Below are 27,077 nucleotides of genomic sequence, written 5' to 3'. Positions count from 1 at the left end.
CACGTTTAGGGAAAAACAGGTTAGTGACATTTATACATTGCGAGTGAGATATATATTGAGTCAGCATATAAAGATAATAATATCAGATTACCAATATACCAACAAGTGATGATAAATCGCCTGAAACAGTATACAAAGACAAACTCTGCACGAATAACATTCACTATGTACTGCAATAGCAAAATAAACTGCATTAAACAGTGGTAAAATCCTATGGGTCAGTAAGCTGATGAGTGAGATAAGCCTAAACAGCAGGCTCCAACAGTTCAATATTGAGAGAACAGTTAGCATCATTATCACAACATGGAAAACAACAGGCAGCAGCAGTAAAAGTAATTCAGACACACATCAAGCAGAGCAGCTCATGTATAATAAAAGGTGTAAGTAATACTTTACATGACAGGGACATATCAGCTAAGTTTTGTCAATATCAGTGGGTTTCACCGATTCAATAAAATCAGCTAGATCTGCAGGATTAAGATAGTCTTTAGTGGAGTTATTAAAAGTAACTCTCATACGTGCCGGGTACAGCATGCCAAACTTGGCACCAAGATTCTTAAGCTGAGGTCTATAAGATAGCAGAAGCTTTCTTCTCTTGGCTGTTTCCTTGGCCAAATCAGGAACAAGTAAAATTTTATTCCCTTCAAATGTAATAGGTGAATGCAATTTGGCCTGCTGCATAATTTTAAGAACTTGCTGATGTCTTAACAGTGTAATCAGCACAGGTCTTGGATATTTCTTATGGAAAACGGTGGGCTGTGGCAGGCGAAAGGCAGAATCAAAATCCAATTTAGTGTCATCATTCATCTTTAGGATCTGTGGCAGCAGCACCACTAAGAAGTCTACCAGGTCACAAGCTTCCCGACCTTCTGGTAGACCTAAAAGTCGAAAGCTGGTCCTTCTTGCGCGGTTATCCGCGTCTTCAAGCGCCCTCTCTAGCACTGCCACGCGGTTCACCTGCTTTTGTAGAGATTTTATGTTGGTCTCATTAACGGTGGTTCTAGTATCCAGAAGCGTTGTCGTCGATTGTACTGAGGTGAGCTCTTTTTTCAATGCAGCGATGTCCGTTTTAAGATCCCCGACGTCCTGTTTAGTTTCCAGGATTAATTATTTGATAGTTTTCAGCTCCTCTAAAATGGCCGCCGAAGCCGCGTCTCCCTGCGTGCCGGTATCCAGTTTCGTCGGCGAAGGAGGCTCAGCGCTTTTGCGCTTATGGGGCTTACCGGCAGACATTCAGACGCGCAGCAAATATTTTTGCACTATGCAAAAGTCGATAATGATGTTTAATTGATTTGTTATTGAGCCGGAACCGTCGGAGCGCACGCAGTTAGCTACCTAGCTCATCGGGCTCGCTAGCGCGCCCCCCTATTTTTTTAAATTGATAATTTTTAATAAAAAACATCATATTGTAATTAACCTATGTGTAAAAAGTATATCCATCATTGCTAAAAGTACATCTCACAAAATAAAACTGCCTAAAAGGTATAAAATATGTAAATATACATATCTCTATCCTCAAAAATCCATAAAAAATATATATAAAAAACATTAATACATTAATTCATAGGTCAAATAACTCGTAAAACCAAATAAATACAATTAATCAATAATATACAATCACAAGAATCATTTAATAAGAAATTAATAAATGTTACAATAAAAAATAATAAATAGACAATATATAGATTAAAACCAATAAAAAAGGGGGAAGGGGAACATTAAAAACTATATGATTCATGAAAATCCTTTGAGCAATGATGCAAAAATATATCTACAATGCTGAATTCACCCATGAAATCTATGAAGCCAAATACTTAAAAATACATAAAAAACATTATCTAACACATGGATGTCACTTTAAAAGATGGTAAAGAAATAAATCAACAATGCTTAGTTCATTAAAACAATTTAAGGTAGCATCAGTGTAGAAGCCCATTGGACAATATTAATACCTATAATAGATTAAAAATCTAAACAACTAGAATGTTGAAAGTCTATGATATTAAAAAGCATATGAGCCAGAACCAATTTAATAAGACAGAGGAGGACACTTGTTTTAAAAAAATGCAAAGTGAAAATACCTTAGGAGTCTTTGGGTGTACAACAGAGTACAAGATCTTATATCAACCAACCGAAACGTTGCTTCTGCACTAATGAAAAATAAAAGCAAAAAAAGGGGAGGGGGTAAATGATATTGAATAGTACCGCAAAAATGGTAAAAGCATGTAAGGAAATGGTTGAAAAAAGCCTAAAACATAGCGATAAGAAATAAGGGACCAAGCATGCTCTGGCGTTTTTACAGTGCTTATCCTCTTCTTAATCTTCTTCCCCACCATGAGTCTTATCCCTTCGTAATTCCCTTTTCGGAAGTTCAGTGCTGTGGCTGTCATTTTGGAACAATTTTCCCCCCGTGTCCAGGTCGAAGCGGATCATATTGTGATCGCTGTTTCCCAGCGTCCCTTCTACATCTATCTTGTGCCGGTACTCGAGATCCATTTATAATTAAGTCCAGAATTGCATTTACTCTTGTATTTTCCTTGACAAGTTGTTCCAGGAAGCAATCGCAAACAGCATCCAGGAACTTGGTCTCCCTAGCGCAGCCAGATGTGCCTAGATTCTAGTCTATCCTCACATAGTTAAAGTCACCCATGATAACTGTGTTGCCTCCCATGCAGCTGCGTTTAATCTCATCCGCTATTTCTCCATCAATTTCTTCGGACTACCCTGGGGATCAGTAGTAGATGCCGATCTCCGTTTCCAGTACATTTGTTCCCGGAATTTTGACCCATGGAGACTTGAACTTATCTGTCAGTTGTGCCGTGTTTTCTCCAGTAGATTCAATTCCCTCTTTGAGGTATATGGCTATGCCCCCACATTTTTGAGCCACTCTGTCTCTGTGGTATAGTTTGTATCCCAGTAGCACAGTGTTCCAGACGTTTTCCTCAGTCTACCATGTTTCTGTGATGCCGACGAGGTCAACGTTATCTTTTTATGCCATAGCTTCTAATTCACCCATCTTATTCCTAAGGCTCCTTGCGTTTGTGTACATACACTTGAGTTTGCAGCCTGTTCCTTTCTTGCATTTCCTTCCTCCTTGTGTCTCTTTCGATCTGTCTTGCCTGTGATCCGGTGAGTCTTTCCCTCTATATTCCTGCACAGTATCCTGCAGGTATATCGGTTCCCGAACCATCGACTCTCTCTCTCTCTGTGTCGACTGTCGGCTTTCCCTTTTTTCCTAGTTTAAAAACCTCTCAACTTTTCTGTTGATGTTGCTTGCAAGTATCCTCGTTCCATCTCTGCTGAGGTGGAGTCCGTCCTTCCTGAATAGCTTGCTCTTCCCCCAGAACGTCATCCAGTTGTGCACGAAGCGGAATCCTTCTTCCTCACACCAGCACCGCATCCATGCGTTGACTGCTTGCAGCTCCATTTGCCTCTTCTCGTTGGCCCTGGATACTGGCAGGATCTCCGAGAATATTATCCTCTGTGTTCTGGTCTTCATCTTACTTCCTAGCATCTGGAACTAGTCCTTCAGTACTTCCCTGTTGTAGTTCCTGTTACTCATGCTCTTCGTCCCCATATGGATCACCACCTCCGTATCTTCTTCTTCCACACTGTCAATGATCCTTTCGATGCGGCTCACTATGTCTTCTAGGTCACCAGCCGATCCAGTCTTCCTCCCACTATATGGCTGTTGACTTGTATGATGATGGAGTCCCCAATGACGATTGCTGTCCTCTCTATCTTTTCCTGATTTTCCAGCCGCTGGTCCGTGTGCCTGGTGTATGTCCATCTCTCCAGCCATAGGTCCACGTCCTTTGTTCTTGCTGCTGTGTCACCCATTTCTTCGTCGTGGCAGTTCCACTGTTGTTGGTGATTTTCCACGGCCTCCCTTTATGGCTCCTCTATGAACCTCTCCAGCTCTCAGACTTCTTCCTCGATGGTGTCCTCTGACTTGATGTTCTCTGCATCTCTGTCTTCCTCCTCCACTGCTTGAAGTGTGTCCAGTTCCAGTATTCTGCCCTCCAGAAGTCTGCTTTGTTTCTTCAGGCTCTCCAGCTCTCCGCATCGAGTGCATATGTAAGACCACCTCCCAGAGGGGAGGTAGTCATACATATGGCAGACGGCACAGAAAACTGGGTAGCTCAACATCCTGCTTCTGTATGCTGCTTCCATTGCTGCCTGCTTGCCGGTCTGCTGCGAATGTCTTCTGTGTCTGCTGTGGCTGTCCTCTGGGCCTGCTGTGTCCTCTGCGTCTGCCTGGCTGTGTGTCCTCTGCGCCTGCTGTGTCCTCTGCGTCTGCTTGGCTTTGTGTCCTCTGCGCCTGCTGTGTCCTCTGCGCCTGCTGTGTCTGTCTGGTTGTGTGTCCTCCGTGTCTGCCTTGTTGTGTGTCCTCTGTACCTGCTTTCTCTGCCTGGTTGCGTTTTGTGTCCTCAGCGCCTGCTGTGGTCTCCTTCTGCTTTCCTTTAGCGGTGGCTCGTCCCTTCTCAAGGTCCTTCACAAAGGCACTCTCGCTAAGGCGAGCGCCTTTAACACTTGCCTTCAACGCGCTCCGAACGGCTGTGCGCTGTTGGCCCCTCCCCTTTTAAGGGGGAGCTTCGGTGGTCGACGTTGGGGTGGGCAATTCCCCTCTTAGTCTTCTGCCTCTACTTCTCTCTCCTGTGCTTTTCTCCCCTTTAGCTTCTCTCTCCCTCTGCCTCTCTCTGCAACTGCTTCTCCTCTCCTGCTTGCCTGCTCCGATCAACTCTGTACCACTGGCCCCTCCCCTTTTAAGGGGGAGTTTCGGTAGTCGACATTGAGGGGGGGGCAGAGCTAACTCTCACCGATTCTCCTCTTAGTCTCCTACCTCTACTTCTCTCTCCTCTCTCCTGTGCTTTTCTCCCTTTAGCATGTGGTTCAAGGACGCTCCTGAAGCGCACAATTTGCGCATTCCTGACATGGATTAGGAGTAATAATAATAATAATTACTTTATTTTTTTAAAGGGTCCAAGGACTTCATCCCAACAAGTTTAAGACCAAAGAAGTTTTGGAGCTCTAAGAAACTTTTAAAAAAAAGATGGCTAAAATCCAAGATGGCCATCAGGATTTTGTTGCCAAAAATCATTTTAAAAAACAAAGAAATAAAAGTCAAAAATAGGTGAATTTAGGATTTGTGGGGGAAGGGGAACACAGGGGAACAAGCAGAAACCACTGAAAACTTGAATTTCTGTCCTCCCCTCCCATTCACCTCACAGGCTGTAACAGCCTTATTCATTGTGATCTGTGCTGGCAATATGCTGCAACCTGTCTCAGCTCTGAACATTACCTGGAACGGGAGACAAAATCATTGCCTCATCCAGAACATCCAACACTAATCTTCGGTCTGCCAGTCGGACACAGTGTCTGACCAAGCCCCCACCTCCACAGACTGATGGATGCATAACAAGGGGGGAGGCAAATATGCAGCTGGCACCTTGCGAGACACCACTGAGCCTATGGATGCCTGACGGCCAGCACTCAAACCCCTGCCAAGCAGTAGGAGAGCAACGCTAACCAGGGACGGTCCTGAGCTCCAAAAATGCTTCTGCAGGCTGGCTAACAGATATCATAAGAAACTGGCCTGTCAGCTGCAGACCAGTTTGCTTCTTCTCCACGCAGGAAGAGCTGGACCCACAAACAGGGAAGCTTCCAGCATCCAATAACCAAAGAAAATCCAAAAATAACTTGAATAAAATAAAGAAAAGAGCAGAACAGAAACACTCCTTCTGGCTCGCTTGCAGAAGGGTAAAACTGTAGATGGCAGTAGAGCTCTCAATGAAGTAGGAGGGTTTTAGAAAAAAATCCAGAGTGGAGGGGGGAGAAAATTCAAGATGGCATCTTAGCAGGACGGATGCTGTGAGGCTCCAAGTTCGGGGAACTTTTCTTCAAAAATGTACATTTTGAAACAGTGGTTAGATGTGGAAGTGGAAGTCAGGACTTATCCATCTGGGTCCTCTCAGACTCCCCTTTCCATCATCGACTGATTGTGAGCTGGATGGCGTGCACCCCAAATCGGGTGCTGGCAAAGAGGCAGCCTTACCCGTGCTAGAAGTTACACTGAGCCCGGAGGATAGACTTCCGACCTTGGAACCATGCACCGAGCTCTCGAAGAGCCCGCGGGGAGAGGGAAACCCCATGGATTTCTCATCACCAGAGGGGAGTGCTCGAGGCTTGAGAAGAGACACTGATGCATTGAGCACCAGTATGGGAGCAGAGTTTGAGCTCCCCTTGGATATCGAAGGTGCTGTGGGCGGTGCACGGTCCCGAGAGAATGCCAGGTCTGTTTAACAGGATCAGCAGCAGAATACTGATGAGTTCAGCATATCTCCGTTGGTAAAACCTGCTCATGTCACTCTCGATTCCATCTGGGATGCTGTTGTGCGCTTGGAGAAGATTTTTACTGGTAACAAAGTTTTGGTAGATAATTCTTTGCAGGATATAAAAACCAGAATTACCACCCAGGAAGTGAAATTTACAGAGTTAGAGAAAAAAAATGGAGGTCACCCAGCAAGATCCTAAAGAGTGTAAGACTAACACACTGACTTTTATTCAGAGGTTAGTGGGACTGAGAAATAAAGTTGAGAAAATGGAGAATTATACCCACAGGCTAAATCTACGTTTTGTTAACTTTCCTCAATCCAAGAATATAGCTCCCATTGAACTGCTTAAGGAATATCTGATGGAAGTTCTGGGGGTTCCTAAGGAAACAGTGCCTCCATTTTCCAGAGTTTACTTTGTTCTGGCGAAAAAAGATAACCTCAAGTCCAGGGAGATTTGTCCTTGGACAGTTTAAATGTCACTCAGTTACTGGAAACATCTTTAGAGGAAGAGAGTATAAGATCTACACTCCTGGTGACATTTGTTTTTGAGTCTGTCAAAGACTGGGTGATGAGGCTGTATTTTCGTAATAATGATAAATTGTTTTGGGAGGAAAAGTGTGGGTATTTCCCGATGTCTGTGTGGATTCACAAGAGAAAAGAAAGCAGTTTTTGTTGTTGTGCCCTCAGGTGTTATCCCTGGGAGCCCATTTCTTCTTACGTTTTCCCTGTAAATGTTTAATTTTATATGAATCAAATAGGTATCTTTTCTTTGATCCCAAACAATTAAAGGCTTTTCTTGAAAATAAGCGCAAGATACAGGTCCAGGTTAGGGACCCAAGGGAAGAAATGGGAGATTAGCTAAAAGAAGAAGGATGTTTAAATTAATTTAGTCCTATTTGAGATGTCGTCAATTGTTTAGCATTATTTCTTAATTTTGTTGTGCCTCTTTTTCCTGACAATGTTCTCCCCCTTTATATAGTGGGCTTATAAGGGATTTAGCTATATGACCATTTTTAATACAAACATATAACCATGAAAATCATGTATTAAAATTTTTTTTTATGCAATAGCTATTTTCTGTTTTCTGAGGCATGTAACATGTTATAATTCAATTAAAACTGAATAAATAAATAATTTTTTATTCCTTCTGCAGAGGCTCATGGCCATGGGGAGATAACCCATGTGTCCAGAATGACACACATATGGCACTATAATGTATATTGTCCCTACCACAGTAATTTTAGTAATCCTCTTCCAACCCCATTAGCCCAGCAGTCCCTCCACCACCCCCATACATTTAAACATTCCCACTTAGCCCACTTACAGTGTGATTCAACATTAAAATTAGTTTAATAGCCTTATTTATCCCCTCAATACTCACACAACATTCTGTCCAATAAATATGTAGAAAAGGAAAGGTGAGTAATGCCTTGTTCCCTTCCTTTGGTAGCAGCTCCTCTTTAAATTGAACAAAGTTGGACTCCAAGTGAATCATTTTGGGGGCACGACCATAGGACCTGTGGGGGGGAGATGGAAGAAAATGGACTCAACTTTAATAGTACATCAGGGACATATTACATAGAAACAAAGCTGAGCATTCAATATAGAATGAGAGGATAAATGTGGCTTTATCTCTTATCTCTCTTCTGAGATGCAGTAGCTATCTCAGGACCCACACCAAATGAGAATACTCTCGTCAGGATGAAAATATACATAGATGTCAGAAGTTTGAGACATGCATATTCCTTCGTTTACTCCAAAAATGACTGCTTAGGCCATGATCCCGGACTGCACCTACCAAGAACAGAGGTGGACAATCTTGGTCCTCAAGAACTGCAACCCAGTTGGGTTTTCAGGATTTCCCCAATGAATATGCATGAGATTTATTTGCATAAAATGGTAACAGCATATACAAATAAATATGGATATTTACTGGAGAAAACCTGAAAATCCAACTAGGTTGCAGCCCTAAAGAACAGAGATTGCCCACCCATGACTTAGAGAGACGACCAGTGGGACCTCCACATATCTTCCAGTGCATGCAGCACTTAGAACAAAGTCAACACATCTTTTATAAAACAAATTTTGTGGAAGTCTTCTAAGCCTGTCCTGAACATACACATTAGGATAAGGTCAGAGGGAGTCTTGTGCTTTCAGTATACTATTATGCATGATTCTGTAATTCTATCGGAATAAAAATAAAGACTCAAGCACAGGAGAAATAATTATACAAACCTTTTATATTTTTCTCAGTATTAATTGCAAAAACTTTATTTTCCTTTTAATTAATTGGTAATACATTAAAATATAGCACCTTCTTTATTAATCATATGTGTATAACATTAATTTTAAAGTTTCATATAAACCTGCTATATTAATAACACTGAAAAGGGAAATGAATTAAAATTTTTTTAAAGCATTTACATTGTATTCTTTGTCCAGGCATCTTATAATGGAAGTAATTGATTCTGGAATGTCATCTGCATTCTCAGAAATTAAACACATAGCATTGAAAAGTAATTTTGTATTACACTACAACTTTCAGTATCAAGGATTACCTCGGTTGATGCATCAAAACACAAAACTGACAGCAGACTGCCTCTAATTACCATGGTCCATCGGCCCACTCCATAATGTCTTATGAAAGCATGTATGAAATTCCAAGCAGAGATGACTAGCAAGGATACAGATGTAAAGCAAGATATCAAAATAATTTAAGGTTTTGCAAATGTAAAGGATAAAGGAGCATTCTGAATGAGTTTTGATGTTGTGTGATCTGCTCTCATGTTTATTGATACATAAGCTTTTCTGACGAAAAACTCAATGCTGCCCTTGTGTAGTGATTTTCAAATGTGAGCCTGAACTCAACAAAAGTATAAAAGATGTTACCAGGGTGGATAAAAATCAATGATTTTTTTAAATTAAAAAAATTAATTTTTAAATTTTTTAAAAAATGCTTTTGGAACAATCCAGAGTTCTCACCTGGTCTGGACAATAAGTTTTTTGATGATTGGGAGATAAAAGGCATACACTATTTATGCAGTTGGCACTATGAAACTTTGTGAACTTGCAACAGGAATTCTGACTCCTGCAACGATATTTTGTTGCCTATCTCCAGCTGCATCACTACTTGCAGTCCTTGCCTAAGGAGCAACTGTAGGAGGAGATTTAGAATGCCTCTCCATATTCTACTCTCTGGGATCTCTTCATATAGTCTCTCTCACTTGTCATCATGCAGCAATCCAGAAGGCAGCACCTCCAACATCTTGCAAAGTGCTGGTGGCATACTGGTCTGAGGAGTTGCAGATTACAATAATCAGAGGACTTACTACATTCTTCTATAAAACATTGTTCTAGGATCCCAGATAGGGCATCTTTATGGGAAATTCAATAAAAGTTTTCATTGAGACGGCTCACCGAGACCAGCAGCAGTATCGGGAGCCCCTCTCCAGCAGGGCACCTGATCACAGTTACACCCCTCCCCCGATCCAGCAGGGGAGAACACTTTAAAAGAAGCGGTGCCAACGGCTCACCGAGACCAGCAGCAGTATCGGGAGCCCCTCTTCAGCAGGGCACCTGATCACAGTTACACCGCTCCCCGAGTCAGCAGGGGAGAATACTTTAAATATATATTTTTTATTTCTCTTGATACTTATTTTTTATCTCTATTTTTTTATTTATTTTACTTATTTATTTTTAATTCTATCTTTAAATTTATTTATTCATTACTTGGTGGAATATTCATTTCTATCGCTATCTCTGTCTTTATATTTTATCTTTATTTTTCATAAATTGTCTCTTCAGGTACTTTAGTTAGATTGTGAGCCTTTGGAACAGTTAGGGAATTTCCAAGTTCCTATCTTATTTATTTTTATTTATTGTATCTTTTAATGCATTCATTTTTGTAAACTGCTTAGAAACCTCACGGTTATTAGCGGTATATAAGAATTAAATTAAATTAAAATTTAATTTATATGTCACCACATTGAGCATATCTTGCTTCCTATTGGCAATGAGACATTTGCTCAAAATATCAGGCCTCTTGGACAACGTTGGGACACATGTTTTGGCATTACCTTAAAGTACAAAGTTTTTGGACAGAAATGATCACATTTGTTCGATGCCACTAGAACTACAAGCTACTGGTCTTTAGAAACATAGAAAATGACGGCAGAAAAGGGCCACGGCCCATCTAGTCTGCCCACACTAATGGCCCACCCCCTAACTATCTCCATGAAGAGATCCCACATGCCAATCCCATCTTTTCTTAAAATCTGGCACGCTGCTGGCCTCAATTACCTGTTGTGGAAGATTATTCCAGCGATCAACCACCCTTTCGGTGAAGAAATATTTTCTGGTGTTGCCATGAAATTTCCCACCCTTGATTTTCAATGGATGCCCTCTTGTTGCCGTGGGTCCTTTAAGGAAAAAGAGATCCTCTTCCACCTCGATATAGCCTGTGACATATTTGAACATTTCGATCATGTCTCCCCTCTCTCTGCGTTCCTCGAGTGAGTACAGCTGCAACTTACCCAGTCGTTCCTCATATGGGAGATCCTTGAGACCCGAGACCATCCTGGTGGCCATTCGCTGAACCGACTCAACTCTCTGCACATCTTTTTGATAATACGGCCTCCAGAATTGTACACAGTATTCCAGATGGGGTCTCACCATGGATCTGTACAACGGCATTATGACCTCAGGCTTATGGATGACGAAACTTCTACGGATACAGCCCATGATTTGTCTAGCCCTGGATGAAGCTTTCTCCACTTGATTGGCAGTCTTCATGTCTTCGCTAATGATCACCCCCCAGTCACGTTCAGCTACAGTCCTTGCTAGGATCTCACCATTTAGGGTGTAAGTCCTGCATGGATTTTTGCACGTTGAAGCCCATGCCCAAGGGTCTGCAAAGTTTTCTTCATAAAGTGACAACTACTGGAATGAAAGTAATTATTTTGGTTTGGATAATGCCTGGCGCTCCTTCATGGAATGTGTGGCAGATTAATATGACATTATTGATGCTTGAAAAACAATGAATCTGATCATTCTCCTCTGCCAAGGGACTTTTATTTCAGCAAACTTGGGAGCCCTATTAGCTCACACTCACTCATGCTACACATAGCAGACTAATGAATTCTCCTTAACCTGTTTGGATTGTGTAAATTGTTCATTTTCATGTATGCACAGGAGGTGGGGAGGGGGGTTGTCCTTGGGGTTATTGGAGGGCTTTAAGAAACAACTGAGAGCAATGTTATTGCTTTACAGTGCTAGTACAGTGGAACCTTGGTTTACGAGCATAATTCGTTCCAGAAGCATGCTCGTAAACCAAAATACTCGTTTATCAAAGCGAGTTTCCCCATAGGAACTAAGGGAAACTTGCTTGATTCGTTCCCACCCACCCCATCCCCCGAGGCCAGTGGCGCTGCTCTACCCCCCCAAGAAGCGGCGCTGCTTCCCCCGCTCATGAAGGCCCCCCGCCCACGTGATCCACCATCCCCCTGCTCGTGGCGCCCCCCCCCTGCGATCTGATACCCCCCCACCATGATCCAGCATGCCCCAAGCACCCACCCACCCAATCACATTCTTTACCCCCATTTGGCACCGGCACCAACGCACAGGACATGCCAATGCCGGTGCCCGAAGATCTGCCTTCTTCGCGCTGGGCCTTGAGCATCTGCGCATGCTCAAGGCCTTCGGGTTCCCGTTCTCTCCGAGAAGGCCTTGAGCATGCGCAGATGCTCAAGGCCCAGCACAAAGAAGAAGGCAGATCTTCGGGCATCGGCACCAGCATGTCCTGTGCGTTAATGCCGGTGCCAAATGGGGGTAAGGAATGTGATCAGGTGGATGGGTGCCTGGGGCATGCCAGATCACGGCAGGTGGGGTGCGACGCGAGTGGTGGGGGGTGCCGGAATGCGGGGGGGGGGGGCGCTCGTAAATCGAGGCACGCTCGTTTTCCGAGGCGCCGATTTTGCGAATGTTTTGCTCGTCATACAAAACACTCGCAAACTGGTGCACTCGTAAACCGAGGTATCACTGTAAATTGGTTGTAATAATTGTTTATCTTCTGTATTTGGATATTACCATATATACTCGAATATAAGCCGACCTGAATATAAACCAAGGTAACCTTTTTCCCTCCAATAAGGGAAAAAATGTTGACACAAATATAAACCAGGGGGTTAATATTCAAGTACCCTTTTCTGTCCAGCTATGCAGCCTGTACCCCCCCTCCAAGTTTATTTAAAATTTGATAAACCGCCTAATTAAAATTCTAGGTGGTGTACAATATAAAATACTTAAAAATAACAAATACAGATGACTCAGGTGATTAATACATGATGTATAAAAACATATGGAATAAGGGAAAGAACTACAATCATTGAAAGTAAAGAACAAAGGGAAAAAAACAAATGGCAGTGGGGAAAACAGATCTTCCTGTTGTCCTAAAAAGAGCAGTTAAGTTCCATATGCATCATTAAATAAGAAAATTTTTAATTTTGACTTAAAATGATTTAATGTTGATTCTTCTCTTAAATAACCCGGGGTGGAATTCCATAGAGAAGGGGCGGTAACTGAGAATATACTAAGACACGTAGTGTTTATATGTCTCAGTGATGGAAAAACAAGGAGGTTTTGTGAAGCGGAGCAAAGAGACCAGTACAGAGAATACGGAATATGAAGATTATTGATAAATTCAGGTATGTTATATGTTTTTTATCTTAAAGGTTAATAGAAGGCTCTTGTATGTAATTTTATGTTTGATTGGTAGCCAATGTGCTTTTTTTCAAAAGAGAAACATGATCAAATTTTTTTGTCTGAAATATTTTTTTAATTGAGGTGTTCTGCAAAATTTGTAAGTGCCTGATTTCTTTTTGTGTTATACCCTTGTAGAGGGCGTTACAATAGTCGCGACAAGAAATGACAAGAGAATGAATTAGTATAATTATGTTTAAATATATTTATTCATTTTCAACGTGCATAGAAACATCCATAGCAAAACATATCAAAATACTTACATTTGTGCACAAAAACAAACCCCACCCCATTCCCCAGAACAGAAACAGAAACATAATAATCCCTGAACACAGGGAGCCAAGCAAACCACCAATACAGGTTTAAGAGTCTACTCCGGGCCATAGGTGTAAGAGACAACCAAAAGCGTTCCCAGATCAAAGTAAATCATTGACCCAACCCAGTATCAAGATCAGTAAAATGTCTAGGTTCCAAGGAAGCATGTATGATCATCAAAGTTCTCCATTGACTGTAAGTCGGAGCGTCATTTGCCAGCCACTGTGTCAAAATTGCTTTTTTTCTGAGCAACATGGCTCGTGTCACAGTTAAAGATGGTTGGTCGAAGACTTTAGAAAGTGAACGGATCATATGCAGACGATAGAAGCACTTCTGCACTCCCTGTCCCTTCCCCCTCCCAATGCCTTGCAAGTCTCCAATGGGCCTGCCATTAAGATCTGATGGGCCAGCAGTGGTCTGGGACATGAGGAATCCCTCACGCCTACTGCCCCGACCAACTTGAAAAAACTTTTTACCCACCCACCTGCCTCCTCTGCATACCTTTTACAATCCCCAGTGGTCCAGTGATGAACCGGAACCGGAGCAGAAGCAGCCTTCTCATGCTCCTGCCCCGTGATTGGCTGACACAAGTTCTCATGAGGCCTGTGCTCCTGCTCTGTTTCACCGCTGGACCACCCAGGATTGTAAAAAGTATGTGGAGGAGGTGGGAGGGAGATAAAGGGAGGCACAGTTGGCCAGGACAAGAGGTGGGAGGAATCCCTCCTATCCCAGCCCATCGTTGGACCACTAGGTGTTACAGCAGGTCCGGCAGAGGCCTATAACAGGTCCAGAAGGGGGTGGTGGGTGGGAGCTGACCCAAATATAAGCTTATATTCAAGTATATACGGTATGTTCCTATTCTGTTTGCTAATGCAGTTCTGGCTGCTTCTTTTCAATCAATGAAAAGATTGCAACATAAAAATAAAATGCTTTTTTGAGGAAAAAAATTATTCGATAGTTTTCTATTTAAAGATACATTGTAGCCCAAAAGTTAATCATCATGAAACAAGGATTAGTTTTTAATTATGTAGCACGAGGAAGTATATTCATACAATGTTTAAATTTTTTGGTAAGTCTTGATAGGTGGAGTAATGTTCACAATGATCTTGTTATATGTGCTTACAGAAAAGCACAGTTACTTACAGGTGTTATCCATGGACAGCAGGCAGATATTCTCACAGATGGGTGGTGTCATTCACAAAGCCCGGTACGGACAGTCTAAAAGTATAGTATCACTTTTAACTCTTTAAAAGTCTCGAGATGGCCCATGCTGCACATGCGCGAGTGCCTTCCCGCCTGATGTCAGCTCGCGGGACCATCAGTTTAGCAAAAAAGCTAAGACATCAACTAGGAGAGGAAGGAGGATTGCCTGCTGTCCCTGGATAACACCTGATACAAGTAAGTTACTGTGCTTTATCCCAGGACAAACAGGAAGCATATTCTCACAGATGGGACTCTCTAGCTACTGTGAAAGGGATGGAGAGAAGTTGGCACTAATGCAGAAAATAAATTTTGAAGAACTGCTTGAATGAACAGATTGTCCCATCTGGAATGAGAATCCAGACAATGGGACGTAAAAGTGTGTATGAAGGATCAGGTGACAACCTTACAGATGTCTTCAAAAGGAGTGGAATGGAGAAAAGCAACTGAGGCTGCCATTGCTCTAACCTTATGTCCTGTTACACAGCCTTCCAACAGTAGCAAAGCAGGAAATGCAGTCTGTTAACCACTTTGAAATTGTTCTCTTGGTAACCGAAGTTCAGAGTCTGTTAGGATCAAATGAGAGGAATAGCTAAGTAGAGGTTCTACGAGTCTTTGTTCAATCCAGAAATGGCTTTCAAGGTGATGATGCGGAGGAACTGAAAGAAATCTCGGTGAATCTGGAAGATGTACTAAGCCAAATTGACAAGTTAAAAAGTGATAAATCACCTGGACTGGATGGTATACATCACAGGGTACTAAAAGAACTCAAACATGAAATTGCTGGCCTGCTGTTAGTGATCTGTAACCTATTGCTAAAATCGTCTGTAGTACCTGAAGATTGGAGGGTGGCCAATGATATGCCAAGTTTTAAAAAGGGGTCCGGGGGAAATCAAAAGATTAGGTTCTTACCTCTGCTAAACTTTTCTTGTAAATCCACACTTTATTCTGGGACCAGTGGGTTATTTCCCTCCACCCACCAGGGTCTGTAGGAAGCCTCAAAACTTCAGAGGCTTTTTTCCCTCCTCCCTTACATACCTCCTCTCTGAACATGCTCACCAAACAGTCTGAAAGCAGTCAGGAACATCTGTAGAGGATAAGAATAAGAGAGAGAGGGGTGCGGGGACACTCCCCGACAAGTATATTTTGCTCACAATTATAAATGCAAAATAGCAACAAGGGAATATAATCAAATCAGGAAAACAAACATCAGTAACCTGAATGACAATAAGTAGAAACAAAATGCACTGACAAAAGAGGGCGCCCTAACTAGTGACCCTCCAAACTGAGTGCTAACCCCATTCTGATGGCACTCTAATAAATACTGGACAGAAACACAGCTTACCAGTATTTGTAAAGGCAGACAATAGGCGAATCAACAAGTATAGCGCGGGTTCCTGGAATATAGTGTGGATTTACAAGAAAGAAGATTAGCAGAGGCAAGAACCTAATCTTTCGGTTTTGTACAATCCCACTTTATTCCAGGGCCAGTGGGACATAATAGAACAGTCACTAAAATTCAGAGTGGGACTGATGAGCCCGTTGCCAAGAGTCACCAAAAGCAGCATCCTGCTTGGCAGCCACATCGAGCCTGTAAAACTTGGTGAAAGAGGACCAGGTAGCGGCCCTGCAAATCTCATCCAGAGAAACAACCAACAACACTGCCCAAGAGGAGGAAAACCCCTCTGGTTGAAGGAGCCTGGACCCTGAGAGGAGGCCTCTTTCCGACCACCACATAAGCTGTGGAAATGGCCATGCAAATCCATCTGGAAATTATAGCCATAGAAGCTGGCTTCCCACTGCGGGCAAGATCCGCCAAGACAAACAGGTGGTCAGAGAGGCAAAACTTGTTGGTGACCGCCAGATACCGCTATAAACTTCTGCGAATATCCAAGGACTGCAACACCCGGTCCTGCTCCCGCAAACCAGAGGAAGCCAAAGCAGAAAGCCAGACTTCCTGATTCACATGGAAGGCAGAAACCACTTTCGGAAGAAAGGAAGGAACAATGCGCTGCATCACCAAGGAATCTGTAATCCGCAGAAAAGGAACTACGCAGGAGAGAGCCTGCAGCTCCGAAACCCTGCAGGCTAAGGAAACAGCTAACAGGAAGACCGTTTTGAGCATGAGATCCATCAGACACACTTGCTCTAAAGGCACATACTGAGGGTGAGCAAGAGAACGAAGAACAAGATTAAGGATCCAGGTTGGACAGGGAAAGAGAAAGGGAGGCCTGAGATGCAACACTCCCCACAGAAAACAAACTACATCTGGATGGACTCAGGGAAGGAGGGCCCATACCTAAAAGCCCAGCAATCTGTACCCAGAGCAAAGCCACTGCTAGACCTTTCGTCAGGCCATCTTGCAGAAACTCCAGGACCCAAGGAATTGATGGAAAAGAAGGCCTGGTAACACCTTAAGCCTTCGCACAGGCTGCCACTGTGGACGTCTGCTTGCTGTGAAGCAACGTGGCTGTCACTGCTGAAGAATAGCCCCAGCCAGTCAAGGCTGCATGCTCAAGAGGCATGCTGTAAGACCAAAGCAGTCCGGATCTTGCATCGCAATCAGACCCTGCGTGAGAAGGTGATAACAAAGAAGCCTGAGCCCCTGAACCTGCTGGAGCCAAACCAAGCTGGCATTCCATGGCTGCCTTGGCTAATCGGGTGCCACCAGAATCACAAGACCCTCTTGGGCCACTGTGCACCTCAACTGATGCCCTATCAAGGGCCACAGAAGGAAGACAAAAAGACCCTCCTGGGCCAGGGTTGAACCAGATCATCTAGGTCTTTGCTTCCGGCCTCTCACTGACAACTGAAAAAACGATCAGCTTTCTTGTTGGCTGCCGTCGCCATGGGGTTGAACGTGGAACACCCTTAATGATCCACTATACAAACGAATGCTCTTTGAGAGAGTGACCACTCTCCAGGGTCCAGTGTCTGAGGACTGAGAAAATCTGCTTGGACATTGTCCATTCCTGCCACATGCGCCACAGAAAGCACCACGAGGCGTCTCTCCGCCCACCAAAAGAGCAGCTAAGCTTCCACGCTCAGAGAGGGACTCTTCATGCCCCTCTGACGATTGATGTAAGCCATTCCCATGGCATTTTCAGAGAACATACAAATTGCTCGATGAAGGAGATGACTCTCGAAGAGGAGAAGGGCCATTTGAATCACCCACAGTTCCAGGCAATTGATCGAACACTTCTGCTCTGAAGGCACCCACCAGCCTTGAACAGCTCCCCATCCTTTGAGACTCACATCTGTCAACAAGATCACACAGTTTGAGACCCAGAGTGGAAGACCCTGGGCCAATGAGAGAGGATGCAACCACCACACTAGACTGTTGCATGCCACCGTCATCCAGGGCAGGGGTGCATGTAACGGGTCCTGTTGTGGATTCCAGCACAAAAGCAGGGCATCCTGCAGCGGATGCAGGCGGGCTCTGGCCCAGGAACTACATCGATCGATCCCACCATGGTCCTCAGAACCTGGAGATACTGCCAAGCCGTCAGGACCGGAGTGGCCAGGTCACAGATAACCTGCTGTAACCTCTCTTGATGGGCAGGCACACTGTTCTGACCCCATGTGAAACTGAACTCACAGGTACTCAAAATCCTGGGTGGACTCAAGGTGACTCTGAAATTAATCACCCAACATAGACTTTGCAGCAACGGAACCACCCGATGGACAGCTCGACACCCTTTGGACAGAGAGGGCACTATGATCAACAAGTCGTCCAGATACGGGTGAACCAGGACACCCATGAAGCACAGATGGGCCGTCACCACCACCATCACTTTGGTGAAGGTCCGGGGTGCCATTGCCAATCCAAAGGGCAGTGCCGCAAGGCACAAACTGGAAATGTTGCCCCAGAATATGGAATTGCAGGTACTTCCGGTGGTCCGGGAAAATGGGAATGTGAAGATCTGCCTCAGTTAGATCCAGGGAGGCTAGAAACTCCCCTGGTGCCATCAATGCGATCACCGAGTATACCGTCTCCATGCAGAATCGAGGGACTTTCAGGGCTGCATTGACAGCCTTGATGTCCAGAATTTGTGTCCAATCGTTAGATCTTTTCTTCGGAACAGTGAAGTATATTGAATATCTCCCAGAGCACGAGTCTTGTTCTGGCATGGGTTCTATGGCCACAATTTCCAAAAGTCTGCAGATTGTGGCCTGCAACTGAACCATCTTCTCGGGGCAGCTGGCAGGGGAATCCAGAAAATGCTCAGTCAGAGGACAGAGAAACTCCAACTTGTAACCACCTCGGAGAACCTCCAGAATCCAGCAAGAGGCGATAGCCTCCCATTCCACCAAAAAAGCTGACAACCACCTCCCAGATGCGCAGAGGGGGCCTGGTATCGGAACTGTTTCTTGGCAGCAGCCGCTGGTCGACTTGCTGCAGACTGCCAATGGCGAGACACGCCAAAGTGCAGTCTGGTAAATAATGAGGAACGATGACCTGTGGAAGGGCTTGAGTACGGGCGAGAATGCCAAAAGGGATGAAAATTTGAACACCCAGAAGGGCAGGACCTACTCCCAAGGTAATGCTTTGGGTTTACGATCCTGAACACTTGTCACAAGGTCACTCAAACCCTTACCGAAAAGGAGTTGATCCTTGAAGGGCAACTGGCTTAAAGTAGCCTTAGAAGATGAATCACTAGACCACTGTCGGATCCAGAGCACCTTGCGAGCTGAAACAGAATAGGTGCCAAGCTTTTTAAGTTCAATCAGTTTTATTAGCATTTTGTCATAGGAATACAAGCACAGACCTCATTCATATACATAGCAAAGTCTTCACAAATCGTAAGTACTGTAAAGGTGGTCCATGACATATCAACAAAAACAGAACAAAGAAAAATAATAACGTAATCCAACTAACAAGCTTATCAGCTGTGTGTACAGATCTAAGAGAAACACGCAAGTATAAGAGGACATAATAACATTAGAGTGTGTCACTTAAAAATTGTAAGATGGCTCATACAGTCATATATGTCAAAAAGATGATACAGTAAGGCAAGTCATGTATTCATGATTCTGGCTCACCAGGACGGACATGGGGCAACTCAAATGCTACTTCACCGGACAGCGGTGCCCACATTTTTGTGAACTTTCGGAGCGAGTTATTATGTTCAGCAGCAACCCTTTCATAGTGGGCATACAAACAAACAGTGTTCCACCACTCAGTGTATGAAACATTAGAAAAATCTTTCCAATTGGCTAAAATAATTCGGATTGCAATTAATAAAAGAAGTTGTATTAAGTGGTACTTCTTATGCATAGAAGAATCCTGAGTGGAGTGTATAGTAGAGATCAAGCATGCATATGTGAGTGGGATATTATTACCCGCCAGGGAGGTAATATGAGACCAAATCTTGGCCCAAAAGCCTTTCAGCAAAGGGCACTCAAAAAGCATATGTTTCAAAGATCCTATGGATAGTTTGCAAGACCAATAAAGGCCTGTATTATCAGTATGTTGTAATTTTGATAACTTTCGTGGTGTCCAATACGCCCTGTGTAGCAAGAAATAATAAGATTGGTATAGAGCAGCCGATCTAGTGATTTTATATGACATAATCCATATACCTTCCCAATCATCCAAATCCATCACTATATCCAACTCATGCCAGATATTCACCAGTTTATCTGGAGTGTGTACTTGGTGAATACTTAAAGCACAGTTACTTACCGTAACAGGTGTTATCCAGGGACAGCAGGCAGATATTCTTAACACATGGGTGACGTCACCGACGGAGCCCTCGGTACGGACCTTTTTAACTAGAAGTTTCTAGTTGGCCGCACCGCGCGTGCGCGAGTGCCTTCCCGCCCGACGGAGGAGTGCGTGGTCCCCAGTTAGGATAAGCCAGCTAAGAAGCCAACCCGGGGAGGTGGGTGGGACTTAAGAATATCTGCCTGCTGTCCCTGGATAACACCTGTTACGGTAAGTAACTGTGCTTTATCCCAGGACAAGCAGGCAGCATATTCTTAACACATGGGTGACCTCCAAGCTAACAAAGAGGGAGGGGGGATGGTTGGCCATTAGGAAAATAAATTTTGTAACACAGATTGGCCGAAGTGTCCATCCCGTCTGGAGAATGCATCCAGACAGTAGTGAGTAGTGAACGTGTGAACTGAGGACCAAGTGGCCGCCTTGCAGATTTCCTCGATGGGCGTGGAGCGGAGGAAAGCCACGGAAGCAGCCATAGCTCGGACTCTGTGGGCCGTGACAGTTCCTTCCAGTGAGAGACCGGCCCGAGCGTAGCAGAAAGCAATACAGGCAGCAAGCCAATTTGAAAGTGTCCGTTTGGAGACAGGACGACCCAAACGGTTGGGGTCGAAAGACAAAAAGAGCTGAGGGGCTGTTCGGTGAGCTCTGGTACGATCAAGATAGTAAGCAAGGGCACGCTTACAATCCAGCGTGTGCAACGCCTGTTCCCCAGGATGCGAGTGAGGCTTAGGGAAGAAGACGGGCAGCACAATGGACTGGTTGAGGTGAAAAGCTGAGACCACCTTGGGAAGGAATTTAGGGTGGGTACGCAAAACAACCTTGTCATGGTGAAAAACAGTGAAAGGTGGGTCGGCAACCAGTGCATGTAGTTCGCTAACCCTCCTGGCAGAGGTGATGGCAATTAGGAAAAGCACCTTCCAGGTTAGAAGCCTGAGAGAAGTTGTGGCAAGAGGCTCAAACGGAGGTTTCATAAGAGCTGAGAGAACCACATTCAGGTCCCAGACGACAGGAGGAGGCTTGAGAGGCGGTTTGATGTTGAAGAGGCCTCTCATGAATCTGGAAACCAGAGGATGAGCCGTGAGAGGTTTTCCGAAAATAGGCTCATGAAACGCAGTGATGGCGCTGAGGTGGACTCTGATGGAGGTAGTTTTGAGGCCAGCGTTGGACAGAGAGAGCAAATATTCCAAGACAGTTTCCACCGCTAAGGAGGTGGGTTCCTGATGATGCCGGAGACACCAGGAGGAAAATCTGGTCCACTTCTGATGGTAACATTGGAGAGTGGCCGGTTTCCTGGACGCGTCCAAAATGAGGCGGACCGGTTGAGATAGGTTCTCTGGAGAGGTCAGCCCGAGAGAAACCAAGCTGTCAGGTGGAGCGAAGACAGATTGGGATGTAGTAGAGACTGATGCTGTTGCGTAAGTAGAGTAGGAAACACAGGAAGAGGAATGGGCTCCCTGGAGCTGAGTTGGAGCAGGAGGGAGAACCAGTGTTGGCGAGGCCACCGAGGTGCGATGAGAATCATGGTGGCGTTGTCCTTGCGGAGTTTGGACAAAGTCCGCAACATCAGAGGAAGTGGAGGGAAGGCATACAGGAACCGATCCCTCCAATCGAGCAGGAATGCATCCGGGGCCAGACGGTGAGGAGAGAAGAGTCTGGAGCAGAATAGGGGCAGCTGATGATTGTGAGGAGCTGCAAAGAGGTCCACCTGCGGAGTGCCCCATCGAGCAAAGACGGAGAGCAGAGTCGGGGGGTCCAACGTCCACTCGTGGGGTTGAAGGATGCGACTGAGATTGTCGGCCAGAGAGTTCTGTTCGCCCTGGATATAGACCGCCCTGAGAAAGAGATTGCGGTCCGTGGCCCAGGTCCAGATGCGCAGAGCCTCCAAACAGAGGGGGCGAGATCCGGTGCCGCCTTGCTTGTTTATGTAGTACATGGCGACTTGATTGTCCGTGCAGAGGAGGAGGACTTGAGGGCAGAGGAGATGTTGGAACGCCTTGAGGGCGTAGAACATGGCTCTGAGTTCCAGGAAATTGATGTGATGACGACGCTCCTGTGGGGTCCAAAGTCCCTGGGTGCGTAGATCTCCTAGGTGAGCTCCCCACGCATAGGGGGACGCATCCGTGGTGATGATCATAGAGTGAGGGGGTAGATGAAAAAGTAGACCCCTGGAAAGATTTGAGGAGTTCAACCACCATTGGAGAGATTGCTGAAGAGATGATGTCACAGAGATGGGATGAGAAAGAAGATCCGTAGTCTGTGACCACTGGTTGGCGAGAGTCCACTGAGGCGTGCGAAGGTGGAGACGTGCCAGAGGAAGGACATGCACCGTCGAGGCCATGTGACCCAGGAGGACCATCATCTGTCGGGCAGGAATGGAGGGATGCATGAGCACCTGACGACAGAGGTGGAGCAGGGTCCGCTGACGATCGGAGGGGAGAAAAGCCCTCATTAGTGTGGTGTCCAGAACTGCTCCAATGAATTGAAGTCGCTGGGTGGGAAGCAGATGCGACTTGGGGTAGTTGATCTCGAACCCCAGGAGGTGGAGGAGAGAGATGGTGTGATGAGTAGCCTGTAGCACAAGTTGAGACGTAGGTGCTTTCACCAACCAATCGTCCAAATAGGGGAACACCTGGAGGTTGTGAGACCTGAGGAAGGCCGCTACCACTATAAGGCACTTGGTGAAGACCCTGGGTGAGGAAGCGAGGCCGAACGGTAGCACCTTGTACTGATAGTGATGGTGCAGTACCTGGAACCGCAGGTAGCGGCGAGAATTTTGATTGATGGAGATGTGAGTGTAGGCCTCTTTGAGGTCCAGGGAACATAGCCAGTCGTGTTGAGAAAGAAGAGGGTAGAGCGTGGCAAGGGAGAGCATTCTGAACTTCTCCTTGACCAGACACTTGTTGAGGTCCCTGAGATCGAGAATGGGACGGAGGTCTCCCGTCTTTTTGGGTACCAGGAAGTAGCGGGAGTAGAATCCCTGCCCCCTTTGATCTGGAGGTACTTCTTCGATGGCATTGAGAAGGAGGAGGGATTGAACCTCCCTCAGGAGGAGGGGGGTTTGAGATGAGTTTGAAGCAGACTCTACGGGAAGGTTGTCCGGAGGTAGAGTCTGGAAGTTGAGAGAGTAGCCGTGGCGGATGATGTTGAGGACCCACTGGTCCGATGTAATGATTTCCCAACGGCTGGAGAAAATGGTGAGACGACCTCCGATGGGTTGTGGAAGAGGTAGCAAGGGTGGATGACTGGCTATGCCCTGGAGAGAAGAGTCAAAAGGGCTGAGTTTGTTTAGTAGGCTGAGGAGGCTTAGAGGGTTGAGAGGCCTGAGATCGAGCCTGAGCGTGATGTTGCTGTTGACGGGGCCGCCTAGATTGCTGGGGAGGCGGATTGAGTGGCCTGGCTGAGAACCTCCGTTGATAAGATGTTTGTGGCCGATAAGGTCGGGTAGGCGGTGCCTTCTTTTTCGGCTTGATCAGGGTGTCCCACCTGGTCTCATGGGCAGAGAGTTTCTGGGTGGTGGAATCCAGTGACTCTCCAAAAAGCTCATCCCCGAGACAGGGGGCGTTGGCCAGACGGTCCTGGTGGTTGATGTCCAGGTCGGAGACTCTGAGCCAGGCCAAGCGACGCATGGCTACAGCCATGGCAGAGGCCCGAGAGGTGAGCTCAAAGGAGTCGTATATCGAGCGGACCATATACTTGCGCATTTGGAGAAGGCCAGAGATGTGCTGTTGGAATAGCGGGACCTTGCGCTCAGGTAGGTACTTCTGGAGGGCAGACAGCTGTTGGACCAAGTGTTTGAGATAGAAGGAAAAATGGAAGGAATAGTTGTTTGCCCTGTTGGCAAGCATGGCATTTTGGTAAAGCCTCTTGCCAAACTTGTCCATGGTCTTACCTTCTCTGCCAGGAGGGGTAGAGGCATAGACACTGGAGCCCTGAGTCTTTTTTAAGGTGGATTCCACCAGAAGGGACTCATGGGGCAATTGAGATTTGTCGAATCCAGGAATAGGGATGACACGGTAAAGGTTGTCCAGTTTACGGGGAGCTCCCGGTACCGTGAGGGGATTTTCCAAGTTTTTGTAGAATGTCTCCCGTAGGATGTCATGCACGGGAAGCTTGAGGAACTCCTTAGGAGGTTGCTCAAAGTCTAAGGCTTCTAAAAAGGCTTGGGACTTTTTGGAGTCAGATTCCAGGGGAAGGGACAGAGCAGCAGACATTTCCCTCAGAAATTTAGAAAAAGAGGACTGTTCAGGTTTAGAGGTGGCATCAGGTGCCGATGGTTCCTCATCAGATGAGGAGGGATCCTCCTCGGTACCGAGAGGAGTCTCCTCCCATAAATCAGGATCCCTGACCTCTGGTGCATGTCGGGACACCGGGGTGGAGGGTGCGGTGTGGCGAGTCTTGGACAAAGATTTACCAGAGCGCACCGAAACGGTACCAGGGGAGGACGATCGGCGTCGTTCTCGGTCCCGAGAAGAGTGCCGTACCGCCTGGTGCCGAGGAGGATCCACTGTGGGTTGAGAATGAACCACTGGATCATCATGAAGTTGTTGGGCCGAAAGGATCGGCATCGAGGTGTTTACCGGTACCGAAGGAGTGGACACCGGGGGCTCGGTGCGGGGCTCGGGCCGGTCTGGTACCGGAAGGAGCGGTGCCAGGATAGAGGGTAGCAGTTGTTCAAGTTGTTTCTTCAACTGCTCCTGAAGCTGAGTTTGTAGAATGGCCGAGATACGGTCATCTAGGGGTGGCATCGGAACCGCTTTCTTTTTCTTCGGTTCCTTGGATGCCGCTCCACGCCCCGGCGATGAGGAGGCCGATGACGAGGCACTCACCGATATCGGGGCGGAGCGTTTACGGGACCGGTGCGATGCCGGTAGGGACGGTGTCGCCACCGTAGCAGGAGGGCGCTCGAGGGAAGAGGAAGGCTTCTTAGCCGGCTTACCTGGCGCCAGTGGCGCCGATGCGGGGTCGGTCGGTGTCGAGCTTGACGGTGCCGATTTTTGCGGTACCGCCGTTGAAGGTGAGGAATCCATCGCCGACTCGGTGCCGAAGAGAAGGGTTTGCTGGATTCTTCGGTTTTTAAGAGTTCGTTTTTGCAAAGTGGCACAGCGGGTGCAGGAGTCCGCCCGATGCTCCGGACCCAGGCACTACAAACACCAATTGTGTGGGTCAGACACGGAGATCGGGCGTGCACACCGCTGGCACTTCTTAAAACCGACCTGCGGGGGCATGAAGGGGAAGATAGCCTCCGCAAAATCGAAGTCCGAGGCCTGTATAATGGCAACAGGCCCCGCCGGGGCAAAAACGAAAGAAACAGGAAAAAATCAAAGTTTTTTTTTTTTTTTTTTTGCAATTCAAATAAAAAGGAAACCCGAAGGTAGAGGGAGAAAAATTTAGAACAAAAGCGCGAGCGGGAAGGCAAAAAGTGATTTCAACGGCCGTTGAAAAAATACACGCGTCTTCTTCGCTCCGCGGAAACGAAGAAACTGGGGACCACGCACTCCTCCGTCGGGCGGGAAGGCACTCGCGCACGCGCGGTGCGGCCAACTAGAAACTTCTAGTTAAAAAGGTCCGTACCGAGGGCTCCGTCGGTGACGTCACCCATGTGTTAAGAATATGCTGCCTGCTTGTCCTGGGATAATACTTTATACCAGTTGGAAGCCTCCTTTTTATGAAAGGCAATCTTACCACAAAGGGTTAAAAAGTCCGGTATTAGCCATAATATATCTATTGAATGTATAAGGTCATGAAGCGCATGTTTGAGTTGTAGCCATTGGAAAAAACCCGAAGGTGGTAATTTATACAGAGAGCACAATTTGTCATAGGGTATCCAATTATTCCCATCAAAAATATGATGTAGAGTCCAAATGCCAGAGGATGTCCAAGTTTTCTAGTTAACAACATGCTGTTGTATTTTAATGTCAGGGTTGCACCATAAAGGTAGATACATAGACCTGTTCCGTTTAGTATTGACAAATTTTTCTACCGTTTGGATAGCTAGTTTATAGGAATCCAACACATAATCTTTATTCCGCATCCTCCCAGGAGATGTTACAAAAGGTAAATAAGGCAATTTTGTCCACTGATATAATCCCCGATCTAGTTACATCCAGGATGCAAGACATTCAGTTTGGTCAAAGTGAAGAATCCACCGTGAACACTGTCTAAGAAGGAAAGCATGGTGATAGTCCAGAAACTCTGGGAAGTTCATCCCCCCCCCCCCATTCTGTCGCGATTGTTTCAATTTATGTAGAGCTATTCGGGGTACTTTGCTATTCCATAGGAATTTAGTCAGTAATTGATCAATTTTATTGTAGAATGTTTTCGGGGAAAAGGACTAGAAACATACTTAAGGGGTAGAAGATTTTAGGTGTAATAACCATTTTGATTGACTCCAATCTCCCCCACCATCTAAGATTCAATGGTGACCACCTTTTCGTCAATTTGGTAATGTTATCTATAATATCGGTGAAGAGAAACATTATGGTATCTTCAATTGTATTACCGAAATTTAAACCCAGATACTTTAATTTGGTATTGGCCCAGTGAAAGTTGTATTCCACTATATCGTTCTTAATAACAAATTTATTGAGTGGCATTAATTCTGTTTTGGAGGTGTTTAATTTATATCCAGAGTATTTTGAATATGCTGATATAGTCCCTATTAATTCCGGAAGGGATTGTGGGTTGGTATATATCAGTATATCATTCGCATATGCAGACATAATTTTAAGGTTGCCACATAATATCCT

The 27,077-nt window shown here is 45.5% G+C and overlaps 1 protein-coding gene across 11 annotated transcripts in view; it reads right to left on the bottom strand.

The window, feature by feature from the left end:
- Positions 1-27,077, bottom strand: part of TRAPPC10 (trafficking protein particle complex 10) — a 507,189-nt gene that overhangs the window by 374,414 nt on the left and 105,698 nt on the right. For all 11 annotated transcript variants that reach the window (XM_033941690.1, XM_033941689.1, XM_033941691.1 and 8 more), the window contains exon 4: positions 7,717-7,852. In XM_033941690.1, coding sequence (XP_033797581.1) covers positions 7,717-7,852 — 136 coding nt within the window. The remainder of the gene's footprint in view (positions 1-7,716; positions 7,853-27,077) is intronic.

Source organism: Geotrypetes seraphini, chromosome 4 (assembly GCF_902459505.1).
Source record: "Geotrypetes seraphini chromosome 4, aGeoSer1.1, whole genome shotgun sequence".
NCBI lineage: Eukaryota > Metazoa > Chordata > Amphibia > Gymnophiona > Dermophiidae > Geotrypetes > Geotrypetes seraphini.
The sequence above is the reverse complement of the archived record's forward strand: the minus strand, read 5'-3'. Positions and strand labels throughout refer to the sequence as shown.